General features: G+C 42.9%; 1 protein-coding gene across 1 annotated transcript in view; it reads right to left on the bottom strand.

The window, feature by feature from the left end:
* The window catches only part of cnksr3 (cnksr family member 3), a 42,708-nt gene that overhangs the window by 9,167 nt on the left and 18,438 nt on the right, over positions 1 to 15,103 (bottom strand). The window contains exons 4-13 of the mRNA XM_041959405.1: positions 13,816 to 13,903; positions 11,461 to 11,502; positions 9,318 to 9,437; positions 8,927 to 8,986; positions 8,644 to 8,712; positions 8,021 to 8,170; positions 6,367 to 6,497; positions 6,040 to 6,221; positions 5,086 to 5,172; positions 4,241 to 4,539 (exon numbers count right to left, since the gene is read on the bottom strand). Of these exons, the coding sequence (XP_041815339.1) occupies positions 4,241 to 4,539; positions 5,086 to 5,172; positions 6,040 to 6,221; positions 6,367 to 6,497; positions 8,021 to 8,170; positions 8,644 to 8,712; positions 8,927 to 8,986; positions 9,318 to 9,437; positions 11,461 to 11,502; positions 13,816 to 13,903 (1,228 nt within the window). The remainder of the gene's footprint in view (positions 1 to 4,240; positions 4,540 to 5,085; positions 5,173 to 6,039; positions 6,222 to 6,366; positions 6,498 to 8,020; positions 8,171 to 8,643; positions 8,713 to 8,926; positions 8,987 to 9,317; positions 9,438 to 11,460; positions 11,503 to 13,815; positions 13,904 to 15,103) is intronic.

The following is a 15,103-nucleotide window of genomic DNA, read 5'->3' as shown; positions in this document are numbered from 1 at the left end:
TTCTTTACTTATTTTTTTTTTGACATTTTGTCACGGGGGAGATGAAGTGAGACTCTGTGGTCGTTTATCTGATCACCCACAAGCTGCCTCTAAACTGCCTCCAGCAAACAACACTGTCAGGCATCTGTCTTTTAACGACATTAACGTTTCTGTCTCCGTCCTCCACCATGCAGTTACATCACGTAGGTTTGACTGATCTGAATGTGTCACCACTTTAGAGCCACAGAAAACAAAAAGCTTTGGCTCATGGCCTCATTTTGCACCAGACTGGAGGGACAGAGGGACTGAAGACAGTCTCCATGGTGAAGGTAAATATGACTTCATGTGGGATTTCAATTTCAATTTCACTGCAGGCCTGAAGGAGAATAATTCATGTATGTACATGTTAAATAGCATGTTAGACAGTGTGGGAACAAAAGTTCTTCAGTTATTCATTTGAGAAATATTTTTTCCCTTACTTACAGTAGCTAACATTGTCCACCAGATGGCGCCATCAGCCATGTAACTCCACAATGTGTCAGACCTGAACTTCACAGCAGCTTTGCCTGAACAGCCAGGCAATGACTGAGCGTCACAGGCTGTTTTAAGTGTTTCACTTTAAGAGCTCTCAAGTTAAATTTGATTTGTGTTGAAAGTCTCATGTTTGTGCAGTTTTCAGGGGCTCTATTCATTTTGCCCAACATCTTATTTTATTCATTATTTTCTTATGGCATTAGCATGATGAACAGGATCAGCAGTATCACCACATTTAGTATTCAAGCTGCTAAAACAAAAATGAGAAAAGTTTGTTCATTAAATAAAAAGAAAAAGCTGGAACGTGATCTCTGAGGATTTAGGGATGGAGACCTTTGCGTGTTGAAGCTCCCCGAGGTAAAGATTTGTGGATATCTGAAAGAAGTTGAGTTGAATTCTCTGACCAGAAGATTTCTATTATATATATATATATTATATTGAAGGCAGACTCTTTTAATGTCAAAGCAGAACATGTGTTATCCAGAAGCCTTTCTAGGTCATCTTTTAAAATGACTGCTCCTGCTTTTTCTATGCGTATACTGTTTCCAGTTAAAAGTTGCCATATTAAAATGATGGTATGAGGTGAGAAGTTGAAAGCTTTCAAAATAAATTGCACTTTATTTTCATATTTTTCATGTTACAAAGCAGCACAGAGGCATCATACTGCGGAGCTCTGGAATAATTCAGATTTACACATGAAGAATGAAACCAGTTCAACTACGTGGCTCTTACAAAATACTCAACAGGACAAAACAGATGAATATATGTAGTTTGGCACAATGGTACAAACAGGATAAAGGTGTTTTATTGCAGATAAATTCAACTTTAACTTGTAAAATGAAAGATTTATAATTTCTTCTTTTAAAAGTTACATAGTCTCACTTTAAATAAAAATGTTATGTTCAGAAGCCAAAAATCTTAACTATTCAAATTGTTAGAGAAATGCTTTTGTCCACTTACTTATTTCCACATTTCTATCCAGCATAGAACATAAAAGGGTTCCTCTGTGATATGTACAGTTTCAGTTACACTCAGAAGCTGCATAGCTCTTGCAGTGTTTTGTTAGTATAAAGGCACCTAACATGAACCAGAAACACTCTTTACAAAAGAAAAAAAAACGTAAGGAGCTTCTCAGATTGTAAACATCAGGGGATCCGAGACGCTTCCCTGAGGAACTCCTTTAGAACGTTTTCATAATGGCACATGAAGAAACCTCAAACACACAGCAGGTCTTCAATGCCAGGTCTCACAGTGCCATGAGCCACACCTGAAATATTTAAGATCAGTTAGTTTTACCTGAAGTTTTAAGCAGCTTGCAGCAGACCTGCGACACGGTTATCTGCAGAAAACTCGGCCAAATGACGGCAGCAACAGTTTTCAGTAGAAAGTCAAGTGTAGGTTTGAGATTTAGAAGGTAAAATCTCTAAAGGACAGCGCAGCATTTTGACCTCAAACACTGAAATTTCACTCTTAAACCAAAATATTAACACAATTTTGACATTTTCTGTGAGCTTTTGATCAAAACAATTTAACACAAATTTGAAGGTTTCTACATTTTGAGTTGTTAAAGGAAGACATGTTTTTGTAATTAACATTAGCTTTACGACTGTTTTCTTAAAATGTAAGTCAGAAAAATCCCTGTTGGTAAACTTTGTATTGATCATCGTTTTATTTAATGTTGGAGTTTGCCGTGCTCATTTTGAATGTTAAAGCATTTTTTTGCAGTGTATTTAAAACTATAATTTAATTATTTCTCTTAAAACACAGGTTAATATTGTTATTACTGCTGTAACAAGACTTAATGAAGCTTTAGAAATGTTTAGTAACAATGTTGAGCTCTATGGCATTTACTTTGCTCTGAAAAGGACACTTTTCTGAGATAAATGACTGAAATGATAAAATACAATCTATAAAACATATTTACAAACTGTTTTGTCCTGACAAACAACAGTGAAAGTCGAGACACGAGAGGCACCGGAGGCTCCTGAGACTGAGAGGAAACGATTGGCTGCAGCAGCTGTGACGTTTACACATGCTTCATCACTGTTAAACTAGAAAAACACTGACGTTCGGTTATTTTTGCTCTTTGAATCTGAACCCTGATCTGCATCTCACTGCATAAAGTTTTCTTTAGATTTGAGGAACTTGAGGAATAAAAAGAAACCAAAACCTGTTGAAAACAAAACAAAAAAAAAAACCCGAACATTTTTGTAAGGATTTTTTGGTTGATTAAAAGGCCAAAAACAAGATAGTTTTCATCCACAAACTGAATATTGAATGTTTCCATTTGCTTTTCCTTCAGTTTAACCTTCTTCATGAAAGCTCAGCAGGTTTAAACGTTGTCACCGACAGGTTGTTTTCAGCAACCAAAAAGCATCGTTGAAAAGAGAGTTTTCAGATATTTCAGAAACAAATTCAGAACTACTGTAGATATTTCAATAACTCGTATCTTTGACAACAGTGTGAAATATGTAATTACTGCTGACTTGTCTACATTCTTTTTAACAGCAGTATTGAAAAGGAAAATGTCCAAATTTTCTACAGAAAATCAATACAAGGCATTTAGTTTCGGCAGCTTTAAGGCGTACAGAGAGGAATGTTCCAGATGTGTCACACTGAGCTGTGGTGGCTGATCAAACTGTGGAATGTCCTGAACTGGATCCCAGTTCACTTCGACTGGTTCACAAACTGGAGTCAGTTAATCTGACGTTCATCAAATTAATATTCAATTTTTTAAAATCGCTGTGCTTTTATCCTACAGTGTAGCAGCGCCTTGAGCTAAATGCTAACGTCAGCATGCTAAAGGCTCACAATGCTAATATGTTGAAGTTTAGCATGCTAGCAAAGTAGCATCTGGTAATTAGCACTAAACACAACTGCTGAGGCCGATGAGGATGTCAGTAGTGTTGAAGGTATCTGCTCAGAATGATCAGCTGATCACTGACGATAACAACTCATCCTACAGGGACTTGAACGTCTCCAACAGCTGTCGAGATATTTCAGAAAACCAGCCTCTTAGTGGTGCAACAGGAAAAGTCATACAGGATCAGTCAGTAGTTTTCATCCTCTGGGGATCATGAACGTTTCTACAAATGTTTCATCTCATTCCATCCAGCAGTTTTTGAGATATTCCAGCCTGGTGGAATATCCACAGAGCTGCTAGCATGGCTAAAACATTTTATTTTTACTTCATCTGATCAGCGTAAAAAATGTTGCTGTCCTCTCTGGTTTGAAATTTCACCTCTGATCACATCCAGCATCACGGAGGTGATTGGTTGTTTTGTGCTGCACCTGTGACCTCATAGAACAGTGATGTCACCAGGTCCTGGAATAAAGATCGTTTAAATGGGAAATTGAACTGACAAGCATAAACATGGACTCTCTGTTGATGGTGATAGCTGACATGAAAAATCTGGAGGGAGACCAAACTGTCCTGGTCAATACAGACTCAGCTGAGCACTGCTGCTCTGTCGTGCTGCTGATTTTTCTCCTTTGCTCTGACCTTTCAGAAATCCTCCACCATAAGATCTTTGATTCAGCCCAGAAGTCGGTCTTCCACGAACCATTGTGTTTCAAGTTTGAACTGATTTGCTGAACTGAGCTCACAGCTGCTGAAGGCCTCGAACAGACATTTAAAAACCTTCTTCCTGCAGACATGCCGAGCATCAGGCTGAGAATACACAATCTCCTGCAGGAGCCACACGAGGAGAACTCGTCTACTCTGTCAGTGGCTGAGCAGCCTGAGACGAGCCAGCCAGCCTCCGAGCAGCGACGTCGACTGTTTGGTTACAGCCAGAGGAGGAGAAACAGCAGCGGAGCCGGACGCAGCGGGCTTTTTGGACGCCGCTTCCTGGTAAGGGATGGTGGCGCTGTTGTGCAGGTCGGCGTTGATGAAGCACTGGCTGCCCCTGATGTGGTCGACCCCGCGGACGGACGGGTGTCCTCGGTACGGCAGAGGGAAACATGGCTCCTCTGTGATGGTGCTGATTCCCTCGTTACTCAGATATCTGTGCAGAGCGCCGTGCCCTGTTCAGGAGACGAGGCGGAACAGCGAATTAACACGACTGTAGAAATCAGAACAACGCTACTCCATTTTTAACAAATCATTAGAGGATCTCCTCGTTTAACTATTCTAAATGTTTCCCATGATGGTGCGATAATGCCTTCAAATCCCCAAATACCTCACGATGGAGTCACGTGTGAATGAGTCAACATGAAACATGACACAGCAGCAAGAGTGTCGAGTTAGTTTGACTGTTTGTGTCGCTTTAAGCGTCAGTGGAAAAACAGTCCGACTCTTAATGTGTCTTTGTTTAACTGCTCTGACTTGAAAATGCATTAAGAGGCTGCTATCTTTGACAAACACATTCAGACCCTCAAGGTGAAGCGCTGCAAGAGCCCGGCTGGCGGAAATCAGCTCCGTCCATTCAGCGGCAGCTCTCGGGGTTAATGATCAACAAGGTAAAAATTCAAACCACGCAGCTCGTCCTGCTGCGGTTTGTTCGCGACTGTTAATGAGGCAGACAGTCGGCCGTCGCTGATAACCGTCAGATTGCAGGAGGCGGAGCTTACCTTTCCTCCCCTGAGCCGCGGGCCTGGAGGACGTGTCGCACACAGCCGAAAACGACTCCACCGGCATGGAGACGGGTCGAGGTTTACCTGCAAACCGTCCAGACAGAACAAAAGGTCACATACGCTTCTCCATGGAGATAACATCTTCTGTTTGTGTGCTCACTGTACATTCATCTTCTTCTTACTCAGAATCTTATCTGCTCCCATTAATCTGAACGGCTGCAGCAGCCACAGGGGCCAATAAAGTTTGATCTTTTTTATCTTATCTGTCACCTGCTGACATTTTGTGGGGATATTCAGACTTTAAATTAGATGATTCTCGTGCTTGAATTTGAAAGAAGCCTTGGACATTTTGAAATACACGTATTTGCTTTCTTGCAGAGAGTTAGATGTGATGAGAACACAGGCACCACTTTAATATCTGAGCAGTAGCACTGAAGCTGCAGCCATCAGCCAGTCAGCTTATCTTAGCATAGAGACTGGAATATGGGGGGGGTGGGAGGGTGCCGCTAGCCTGGCTCTGCCCAAAGGTAAGAAAACAGACCTCCACACACTCCTATAGCTCAATAATTAACACATTAAATCTTGTTTGTTTAATCAGTATAAAAACAGCAGTTTGTGGTTTTATGGGGTGTTTCTATGCCGTGATGTACTGGACTGGTGTCATCACTGTGGGGTTGCCAAGAAACCAGCAGGAAGTTACATCCTATAAAGAAGGATGTTGTGTGTGTGTGTGTGTGTGTGTGTGTTTTCTTGTCCTTTTCTATGTGAGAGGACCAGTCTGAGTTTAACGCTTTGACGCTTCTGGAAAGTGATGACACTTTCACTTCTTTAAAGGGCTGTTAAAGATTTAAGACTTAAGTTTATAATTATGGATCTCAGGCTGTTTTATGTTAACGAAGGTTCTCATAAATATAGAAGAATGTGTGTGTGTGTGTGTGCATGCGCACTCACAGCGTGCAGAGGAGCGCTGTCGGAGGCATACAGGGACCGGTTGGTTGGGTTCAGGTGGGGGGTTGACAGACGTCCTGTTGTCCTTGGTTACAGTGAGACGTCGCCGAGCGTCTGCGTCCAGACACGAGTTCGGAGACTTGGGCCTCATTTTCACACCTGGAGACACGTTCATGTTCGCGTCTCTTCAGAGAGGAGGAGAGGGATCAGGACTCACATGTGAAACTAGTGATTATTCACTTCATTCTGCAGATTTATCGACCCGCTGCAGCGCTTCTGCTTCACAGGACGATGACGCTGTAACCAGAGTGGAATCAGTGTGGTACTCACAGCGGAACGTAAGGTGCTGCGGGGGGAGGGGGGACGTAAAAATCCAATATGGCCGCCTTCCCTCTGTTCCCAGGAGCATCCGAGGTTTCCGTCTCTCGAGATCTGTAGAGAGCCGGAGCTCCCTGAGAGGTCTGGACACGAGAGAAAGAGAGACTTTAATTACGGAAACTAAAGTGTTCGCTTGGACACATTTCCCTGCTGTAACTACGTCTGACTGATGCTTCTGTTGAGCTTTAAACACCATGTGTGTCACACGGCAGAGGCCGTTTATCGTGAAACAACAGTAAGACGCTCCAGCTCGAGAGGAGAAACAGCAGTCGAGGCTGTTCTGTTTCCTTCCTCATCTCCACACAGGAACTCTCACTCAGCTCGTTCTCTGCTTCATCTGCGTCAAATGTTGTTCCAGCAAAACACACTAGACTCTGCTTACATGTTAGCATTTTTAGGTGTGCAGTGATTGATTATATGTCATTTGATCTGTCACATGTCAGAATGTTCTGCCAGAGGACTAACTGATGAACCATAAACTACCCTTAACACACAGTAATTGTTCCAGTGGTGAAAATCATCCGTTATGGATGCGTTGATTCAAGATGACCTTTGAGCTGAATGGTAGGGGTGACGGTGAGGAAAAGGCAGACTGACTTCAGATCTGTTTTGATAGCCGAGATTAGAGGGTGAACGCATCGGCCGGTGGAAGCCTATCTTCCCTCAACACACACATCCTGGACCTCCGTCAACACAAAACCCCTGAAGGCGGCTGGTGAATTCATAATTGTCACATTGTGGAGTAACGAATGAGTCACCCTCCAAAGATGTCTGACATGAACACAGCCTGATGTTTGGAGTGTTTCCTATCCCTTTTTTTTCCAGGAAAAGGGAAGAAAGGATCCATTGTTCACCCCACACACCTCAGCGAGCTGCAGACTGGGTGGCTGCTGTGTTTGCTGCTTCGTTCCTCACCAACAGAAACAGCGTCACTGAAAGCTACGACGACAGACGGAGGAAGCAGCGGAGGGATCCTGAGACAGCTGCTGGGGGTTCAGAGCCTGGCTCAAAGGCACTGTGTCATTTCCCCAGAATTCTTTTCACCAAGTCTGAGGATTCAAAATGATCTGATTTGATCTGGTCATTTGATCTGATTTTTAGTGAGCTAAAGCCAACAAATGGAGCTGTTCTCTCTGCCGCTGCCTGTGTTTAAAGTGTTGCTGCGTCTGCTATCCGCTCGTGCTGCTAGGCCTGAGCTGAGCGCATCATACTGAGAGCCAGCACCTTGGGGCCACAGTCCACGTGATTATGTTGGGAGTGAAGAAAGAAAGAAAGGAAGACACATTGAAAGTTGCATCTGTGTGGTGCATTCAAATGCTGCTGAGACGCTGCAGACATCAGAAACTCAGTGCTGGCTGACAAACAGCACTCAGTTCCTCAATTCTGCTGTTTGAAAATAAACCCGGATATTCAGAAACATGTGAAACTCGGTGCTTTAAACAAAAAGAGAAGCAGCTGACGGATGTTTTTTTGAGTAGTGCTTCTAGTGCTTCTGTTACGAAAGGTAAAGAAATGAATCAGGAGGAGAGAAGAAACTTTCGGCATCTTGCTCAAAGGCACGTCAGCGGGTCGATGTTCACACCTGTCGTACTGACGTGCAGCTCACCTGCACGCGCGGCGGCCTCCAGCGCAGGTTTTTCAGCGGGGCGGGCGCAAAGCCGCCGGCCGTTCCCGTCGGCCTCTTCTTCACCACCATGACGACGCCTCCCGACTCCGCCCTCAGCTTCTCCACCAGGTGCTTCAACTGCCAGCCCACCTGGACCAATCACAGAGCAGAACTCTGAGCAGTCATGAACACTGCAGCCTGCAGAGGGCGCTGCCAGGACTCAAGCCTTTAAATGTAATTCTAGTTGCTCTCTAAAGACCACTGAATTCTCTGTTCTGTGCTCATTGATCAAACTGAAACACATCTCATATTTGACAGAAAAATGCTCATATGCTGGGAGTCTTCAACCTTTATTCATCATCACGAAGCCACGACGAGCTGAAAACTCGTCGTGGCTTCGTGATCCAGAGGCCTGCAGGCAGACAGACTGCAGACAGACATTCACATTGATGTGGTGCCGGGCAGCCGTTTCCAATCTGTAAGCTAAGCCAAGATAACGCCTCCTGGCTGTAGCTTCGTATTTAGCATACAGACATGTGAGTGGTATCAATCTTCTCTTCCAACACTCAGCAAGAAAGCGAGTATTTCCCAAAATATTTCTTCACAGTGGACTTTTGACTCACCACTGTCTGCTTGTTGACCTGAATGACTTCATCTCCAGCATGAATCCTCTGGGTTTTATCTGCAGGAGACTGAGGAGCAGAATCAGTGTTTCTCTCATTGGAAAGTCAACTGAAGAGACTCATCAAACACAAAATAAACTGAGTGTCAACATGAGTCCGAACACAACATCTCTTCTGCTGTTTCGCCAGTCGTGTGATTCAACCTGAAACATGACGCTCTGAAAGTCTGGAAGCAGCGTTTTAATCACACAGCAGCTGTGATAAAGACCAGCAGCACACTCACATTCTCTGTTGTCCCTGTGATGACGTGAAGCCCGTCGTAGGTGGATTTGATGTATATACCCTGGAAGAGAACGTATATGTGAGTCCTCTACATAAATAGCCTCCTGTGGTTTCTCCTCCTGCATCGGTGGTTGTGGGGTTTTCTTTTGGGAGCTGCATCTGTTCCTGTTTTTGACACTGTGCTGATTGTGGTTCATGGCGCAGCACTAAAATACCTGCCAGTGTTCCTCAGGGGAAGTCGGGTTAAATTGTGGGCTTTCTTTTTACTGCACTCGGCATTTATGTGACAGTGATGTCCCACTGATATGGTCTGAATATAAATGATGATGCGTGTCCTCTATATGAATCCTGTCCTTTTGTTCGTGCTGTTGTATCTGATTTTCCGAGCTCACCAGTCCTTCGCCGGGCTTGATGTTGGTGATGTGCACCTCCTCCAGGCAGGCCAAGTCACTCTTTAAGGGGTCAGAGGTCGCCTGGACTGTCTTCTCACAGATGCTGTTCAGAGCTCTGGACTGAAACACACACGAGAAAATATAAAAACAACTCAGCATCAACAGATTAATTTCAAAATAAAATAAAGTTCTACACAGAGTTGATTGAAGTGAGTTACAAAAAATAATCAGCATCTATTTTAATGACTAATCCATCATTTAGGGCATGTTTTCAAGCAAAATTCCCAAATATCAGATGGTTCCAGATTATACTGAAGGGCATTTTCACACTTTCTTCTTATGTTTTTTAGACTAAATGATGAATGAAACAATCAGCAGATTTAATAATATTGAGGCTACATGTAAAAAACATGCTTGACATTACTTGAATAAAACTCGTCAGACACACTACGCTGCTTCATCTGTGGCTTCTGTGAAACTGAACGTCTGCACCTTTATTTGTACACTAAGTAAAACTCACAGAGACCCCAAACACCTTTTAAAAGTCTGACTTATAAATTAAATCACATAAAAAGAATCCTGCAAGATTAATTGATCAAAGAGAGGAAGTCTATGGCAGAATGTTGGTCTCATTCCAGTTTTTATCTGCCATGATGACCACCGTCAGTTCTGATGAGTCCTCACAGATCAGAGCGGCACCACAGAAACTCTCCACATGTTGCAGTGTGTTGTTGCTGGTTTTGTTGAACAGAAGGATCTTCCCTCCTGGAAGCCTTCACTAACTGAACACAGCCTCATATTATCATTACACTGACTAGACACTCGGGCCTGAAGCACAGCGGGGGGGCTGAGGTCATGGGATGCTGGGGGCTGATCAGGAAAACACACCAGCAGCAGGAAATTACAAGTCCAGCAGAAGAACAAGCTCCTCAGGAGAGTGAACTCATTCTCTGCTTCCTGAATTGATTTGTGAATTTTGCATATTTTTACCTCTTGTTTAGACATTTTCATGCTCGCCTCTGAGGCGGAGAACAATCGAATCACTGTAAAACCATTTTTACACGTACACCCACAAACTGCACGGCTTTAACCTTCACCGCGTGGGGTCGTTTTGTTCTCACGGCTCCCGCTGCTACTTTATCTGTCTTTGCAGTGTTTCCCTCTTTGCCACCTGCACAAACAAACTGAACCAACGCCGTGAGTAGCAGCACTGAGCCACCGACAGTGCTGTCAGTAAGGAGCGACAAGGAGTACACGAAAACTAGTTAACAAAGTTGATTGATATCGACTTTGATCGATCGGTTTGTCGACAAGCATGGCACAACATATCAAAGCACCTTTCATTGTTCATTTTTGCATGTTAAATGTATTAAAACCCAGTAAGTACACTGACTTTTTACTATAACTTTACAGGCATTGGTAACTTTAAAAGGAACAGTTCCACATGAAGATAAAACAACAGACGCTCATTTACTTTCTTGTCGAGAGTTAGATGAGAAGCCAGACACCACTGTCATGTCTCTACAGTAAATATAAGGCTTAAGCCAGGAGACGGTTAGCTTAGCTTAGCATACATAACCGCAGCTAGCCTGGTTCTGTCCAAAGGGGGTCCGTCCAGCACCTCTAAAGCTCAAGGCTTTTTTTTAATCCGTACAAGAAATGTAAAAACGTCACAGAAAACACGGATAACAAACAGTGAAAGGAATAAAATCATTTAGCAAAGCTAGCAGCTTTTTGAAGGAAGATCTTAAAGGAAACTGTGGGTCTTCTCAGCCTGTCTCACTGTAGTTTTAGCGATAGAAGGATTGATTTATGCCGCTAAGATAAAACTTGGTCTCATTAGAGGAGAGTCTAAGGTCAGGAGGTCACATCAGAAACTGATCGTCAGGAGTGAAAGTGATTTAACACCAGCTGATTCAGTATTCTGGGAACAACAGGACAGACAACAGAAAGTGTTATCTAAGACAGGAAGTGGATGTTCCTGAGCTGAATAAACAAACCTGCAGGCACACGCGCACACACACACACACACACATACATTTCCTTTTCCTGGCTGACTGAGTCTTCTTTGTGTGTGTGTGTGCGCGCTTCCGATTAACATCTCCAAACATCCAAACCATGGAAAAGGAGAAGCAACACTCACCACTTCCAGAATCTTCTCCTCAATCTCATAAACAGTGCAGTCCTGCAATTAAAGAGACAGAAAGACAGACTGACGGACGTCCCACTGCAAGACACTCACAGTTCAATCCTAAAAACAGTCCAAACATCGGCGGGAATAACATATTCTTGGAAAAGAGGAGTCTTTTAAAACAAATAGTATGATGTGATTCATTTCTAGATCTTTCCTCTGATTTTGTGCTTTTATTTTGAAGAGAGATAATACAACAAACAGAAACAGATGATAAGACTCTGAGAGCAGCAAATAATCCACGAACATGAGGCAAAGAAAGTCACATGATTGAAGTCTTTGACCACAAAGACTCTTTTCTGCTCAAACATGTTTCAAGGCAGCACAACTTTAGGTTTGAGTGAACATCAAAAAACACCAAGTGCAACATTTAGAATAACGAAGAAAACGTCAGCGTTTTGATGTGAGGTTGCAGCCTTTGCTTCAGTTTGTGCCTCTCCTCTATTATCATTTACATTCAAGTCACAGAGCTTAAACCCAGGAAGTCACTTAACAACACAGATGCTGTTCAGGTGTCTCTCCTCAAACACTGTTCTTATAATCTGGATATACTATTCATAAACTATTCTATTCCGTCTGCTGCACGATAGAAGAATATGTTCAACTGTGACTGCAAAACAGACGGCGGGCAGAAGTGACGTTTGTCCTGGCTTGATCTGTCAGATGTTTTTAAACTTCCTCCAGAGGCCCAGAAAATAATATCCAACAAACTGAGTAAAGTAAAGTAAACTGCACTTCATGAGTACAATCTGTGGGGAGCCTCCTGAATATATTCTAATGCAGGTGGTTCCAGAAACACCTCAGGAAAATGTAGAAACTTTTGATTTTGAAAACAGATCTGTGACTTTTAAACTGCACTCAATATAAAGTGTTATGTACGGGATAGACAGTTTTATCCAATTGTGGAGATGTGTGACTTTGAGATATAATGAGAACATTAGAGTTTATGTTGTCAGAATATCAGGACAAACTCACGCACGCATCACATTCACACAAACATACAGACACACTCCAGAAACAAAATGGTTAAGCTCGTTTTAAAAATGATAAGAAATGAGACAGTTTTCCTTTGCACAAGTCTGAAGAGCTGTGAGTAAACACAAACCTGAAGGGAGAAAAAAAAGAAGAAGAAAGGAATCAGCGGGAGAACAAATATTTGAGAAATGACAGCCTACAGGAGAGAGAAACCAGAGGGAGGAACCGCAAACGCCTCCCAGAGACACTGACAGGATTCCTCCTGTGGTCGGCGAAATAACAGCTCCCTGCAAACAGGCTGACAGGATGATTGCACGACAGCGGCGGGGCGACGCCTCAACGCTGCGCTCACATGCAGGGGGGTGACGCTCTGCAAAGAACATCCAGCTGCACAGACGCAGGACTGCTGCAACCTACGCACCAAATCTCACCTGTCAGACCCTACAAACCGACAACAGCAGGCCACTGAATGACCTGCAAAGCTAAACAAAAAGAACGTCTCTTTGAAAACTGGTGCGTTACCGCCACGTTCAGACAGTGTAACCGCGAGGGTTTACCTGCTCAAACAAGAGAAGCTTGGCTCTTATTGGCTTCAGCAGCTACCATTTAGGGTATTTTGTGTAATCAGTGTTTGATGGGTGACATGTCACATGTCACATCTGACAACTCGAAAGTCAAAACTAAGTAGTTCAACCAGCGAAGACAAGAAGCTAAGACGCTAAAACATGAACACACAAGCAGAAACAAACAAAATATGTTTGTGCTGATTTAAAATGTATTAAGGATTTGGGAGTGATTTGACATTTCCCACCGCCCTTGAAGTGGCTTAGTCTCCTTAAAGTCTCCACAGATACCAAAATACGTCAGGCTGAATTTTAGGAAAATGTGTATAAAATGATGCACAAGACGTGTTTTAAATTCAAAGAAATTTAATTTAAGGCCAAAATCAAAAGATTAAAAGTTCAAATGTAATAAGTCCCTCTTGCTCTTGTCTGTTTTGGTAACGCCGATATCTAAAAGAGATTCATCATCAGAGGGGCTTTGTACACATAAACACAAGTTATCTGGTTCATCATCATCATCGAAGGCTGAAAATAAACTAACTTGAGTTCGCGACCTTCTCTCTTTCTCTGATGTCCCTCTAACACGAGCAGCTTCACACAGAAAACTTCTGATTCATCTCATTCAGCATCAGAGTCAGAGACGAAGCAAACAAACAGCGAATCTCCAGAGAGACAGCCTGAGTTTTCTCCTCTGAGCCAGAGATGAAGCTCAACAAACAGCGAATCTCCAGAGAAACAGCCTGAGTTTTCTCCTCTGAGCCGCACTGACCTTCTGGACGGTGGAGGTGAGCTCCAGACACAGCTGGATGATTCTGCTTTTCGTGGAGGTGAAGTCGTTGGCGCTCGTCAGAGGAGTCCTGCAAAGACACAACACTGGTCTAGTTACAGTGACTTGAAGTGAAACCATGAACTCTTCTGGTTCTGATTATTTTCTCTATTAATCGATCAGCTGTTTGGTGTCAGAAGACGGTGAAAATTGTCGATCAGTCCTCAAACGTTTTGTCCACAACACAAAGATGTTTAGTTTACTGTCAAAGAGATGTGAAGAAACCAGGAAATATCCACATTTAAGAAGCTGGAATCAGAATTTTCTGACTAATTTAATAGTCAGACAACTAATCGATCGCTCGTTGCAGCTCTGATGTGCATCATATTCATATAATCCACTTTTCTTTCTTTTTTTTGCAGCAAGTAGCAAAAAAAAAAAAAGTTGTACAAACATAAACAAGCTGCAGCTGTAAGATGCATTTAATCGACGTGTCATTTCAGCATCTTTCAGTGTGTTTTCACGCTGCAGGTTGTGAACACGCAGCCAGAAAAAGCTGCAGCTTGTTCTCAGCCACCAGACGGTGATTCCACTTCTGAACCGGTTCTGCAGTTTCTGGTCTTTGATTATTCAGTCATTAATTAGATTGTAAATGATCTGGACTTGATATCAGACTCAAAGTTAATGAAAGTGAAGCTCAGCCCGGGGTGATCTGACACACGACAGATGTCAGGTGTGTTATGGGCGTCTGTGCGGCGTGCAACAGCTGCAGCGAGCTGGAATGTTCTTCAAGCCGACACAAGCTGAGAAGAAGCTGGAGGAGTCAAACGGCAGACAGAGAGACGCACTGACAGCTGATGGACGCCGGACATGTTAACGAGGACCGTCACTAATAGCTGCGAGAGACGGGGAGAGTGTGTGAGAGGGTGCTTTTCAACACGCTTCTGTTTGCCTCTTTCACACCGAACGAACCATAAAACTCTCACAGGCGTTCAGATCACACAAACCTGGTAGTTTCTGTAGAAAGTGAACGTGTAAACACTTCTTTACTGATATATTTGAAACGTTAATGTCTTTTCCCTTTTAGATAAAATGTCTTTATATCCTGTTTGGGTTATTTTGAATCTCACCAGCACAATCCTATTTATTGCTTTAATGCATTACGTTTATTGTTTGCATTCAGTAAATGATTTAAATACAAACAAATTAAACAGAAACAAGACATGCAAATGTTGGTCTGGGATCTTTGAAACTCTCTAATGACTGAATGAATAATAAGTTTGGAAATATC

This window comes from Chelmon rostratus, chromosome 18 (assembly GCF_017976325.1).
Source record: "Chelmon rostratus isolate fCheRos1 chromosome 18, fCheRos1.pri, whole genome shotgun sequence".
Taxonomy (NCBI): domain Eukaryota; kingdom Metazoa; phylum Chordata; class Actinopteri; order Chaetodontiformes; family Chaetodontidae; genus Chelmon; species Chelmon rostratus.
This window is presented reverse-complemented; position numbering and strand designations above follow the sequence as displayed.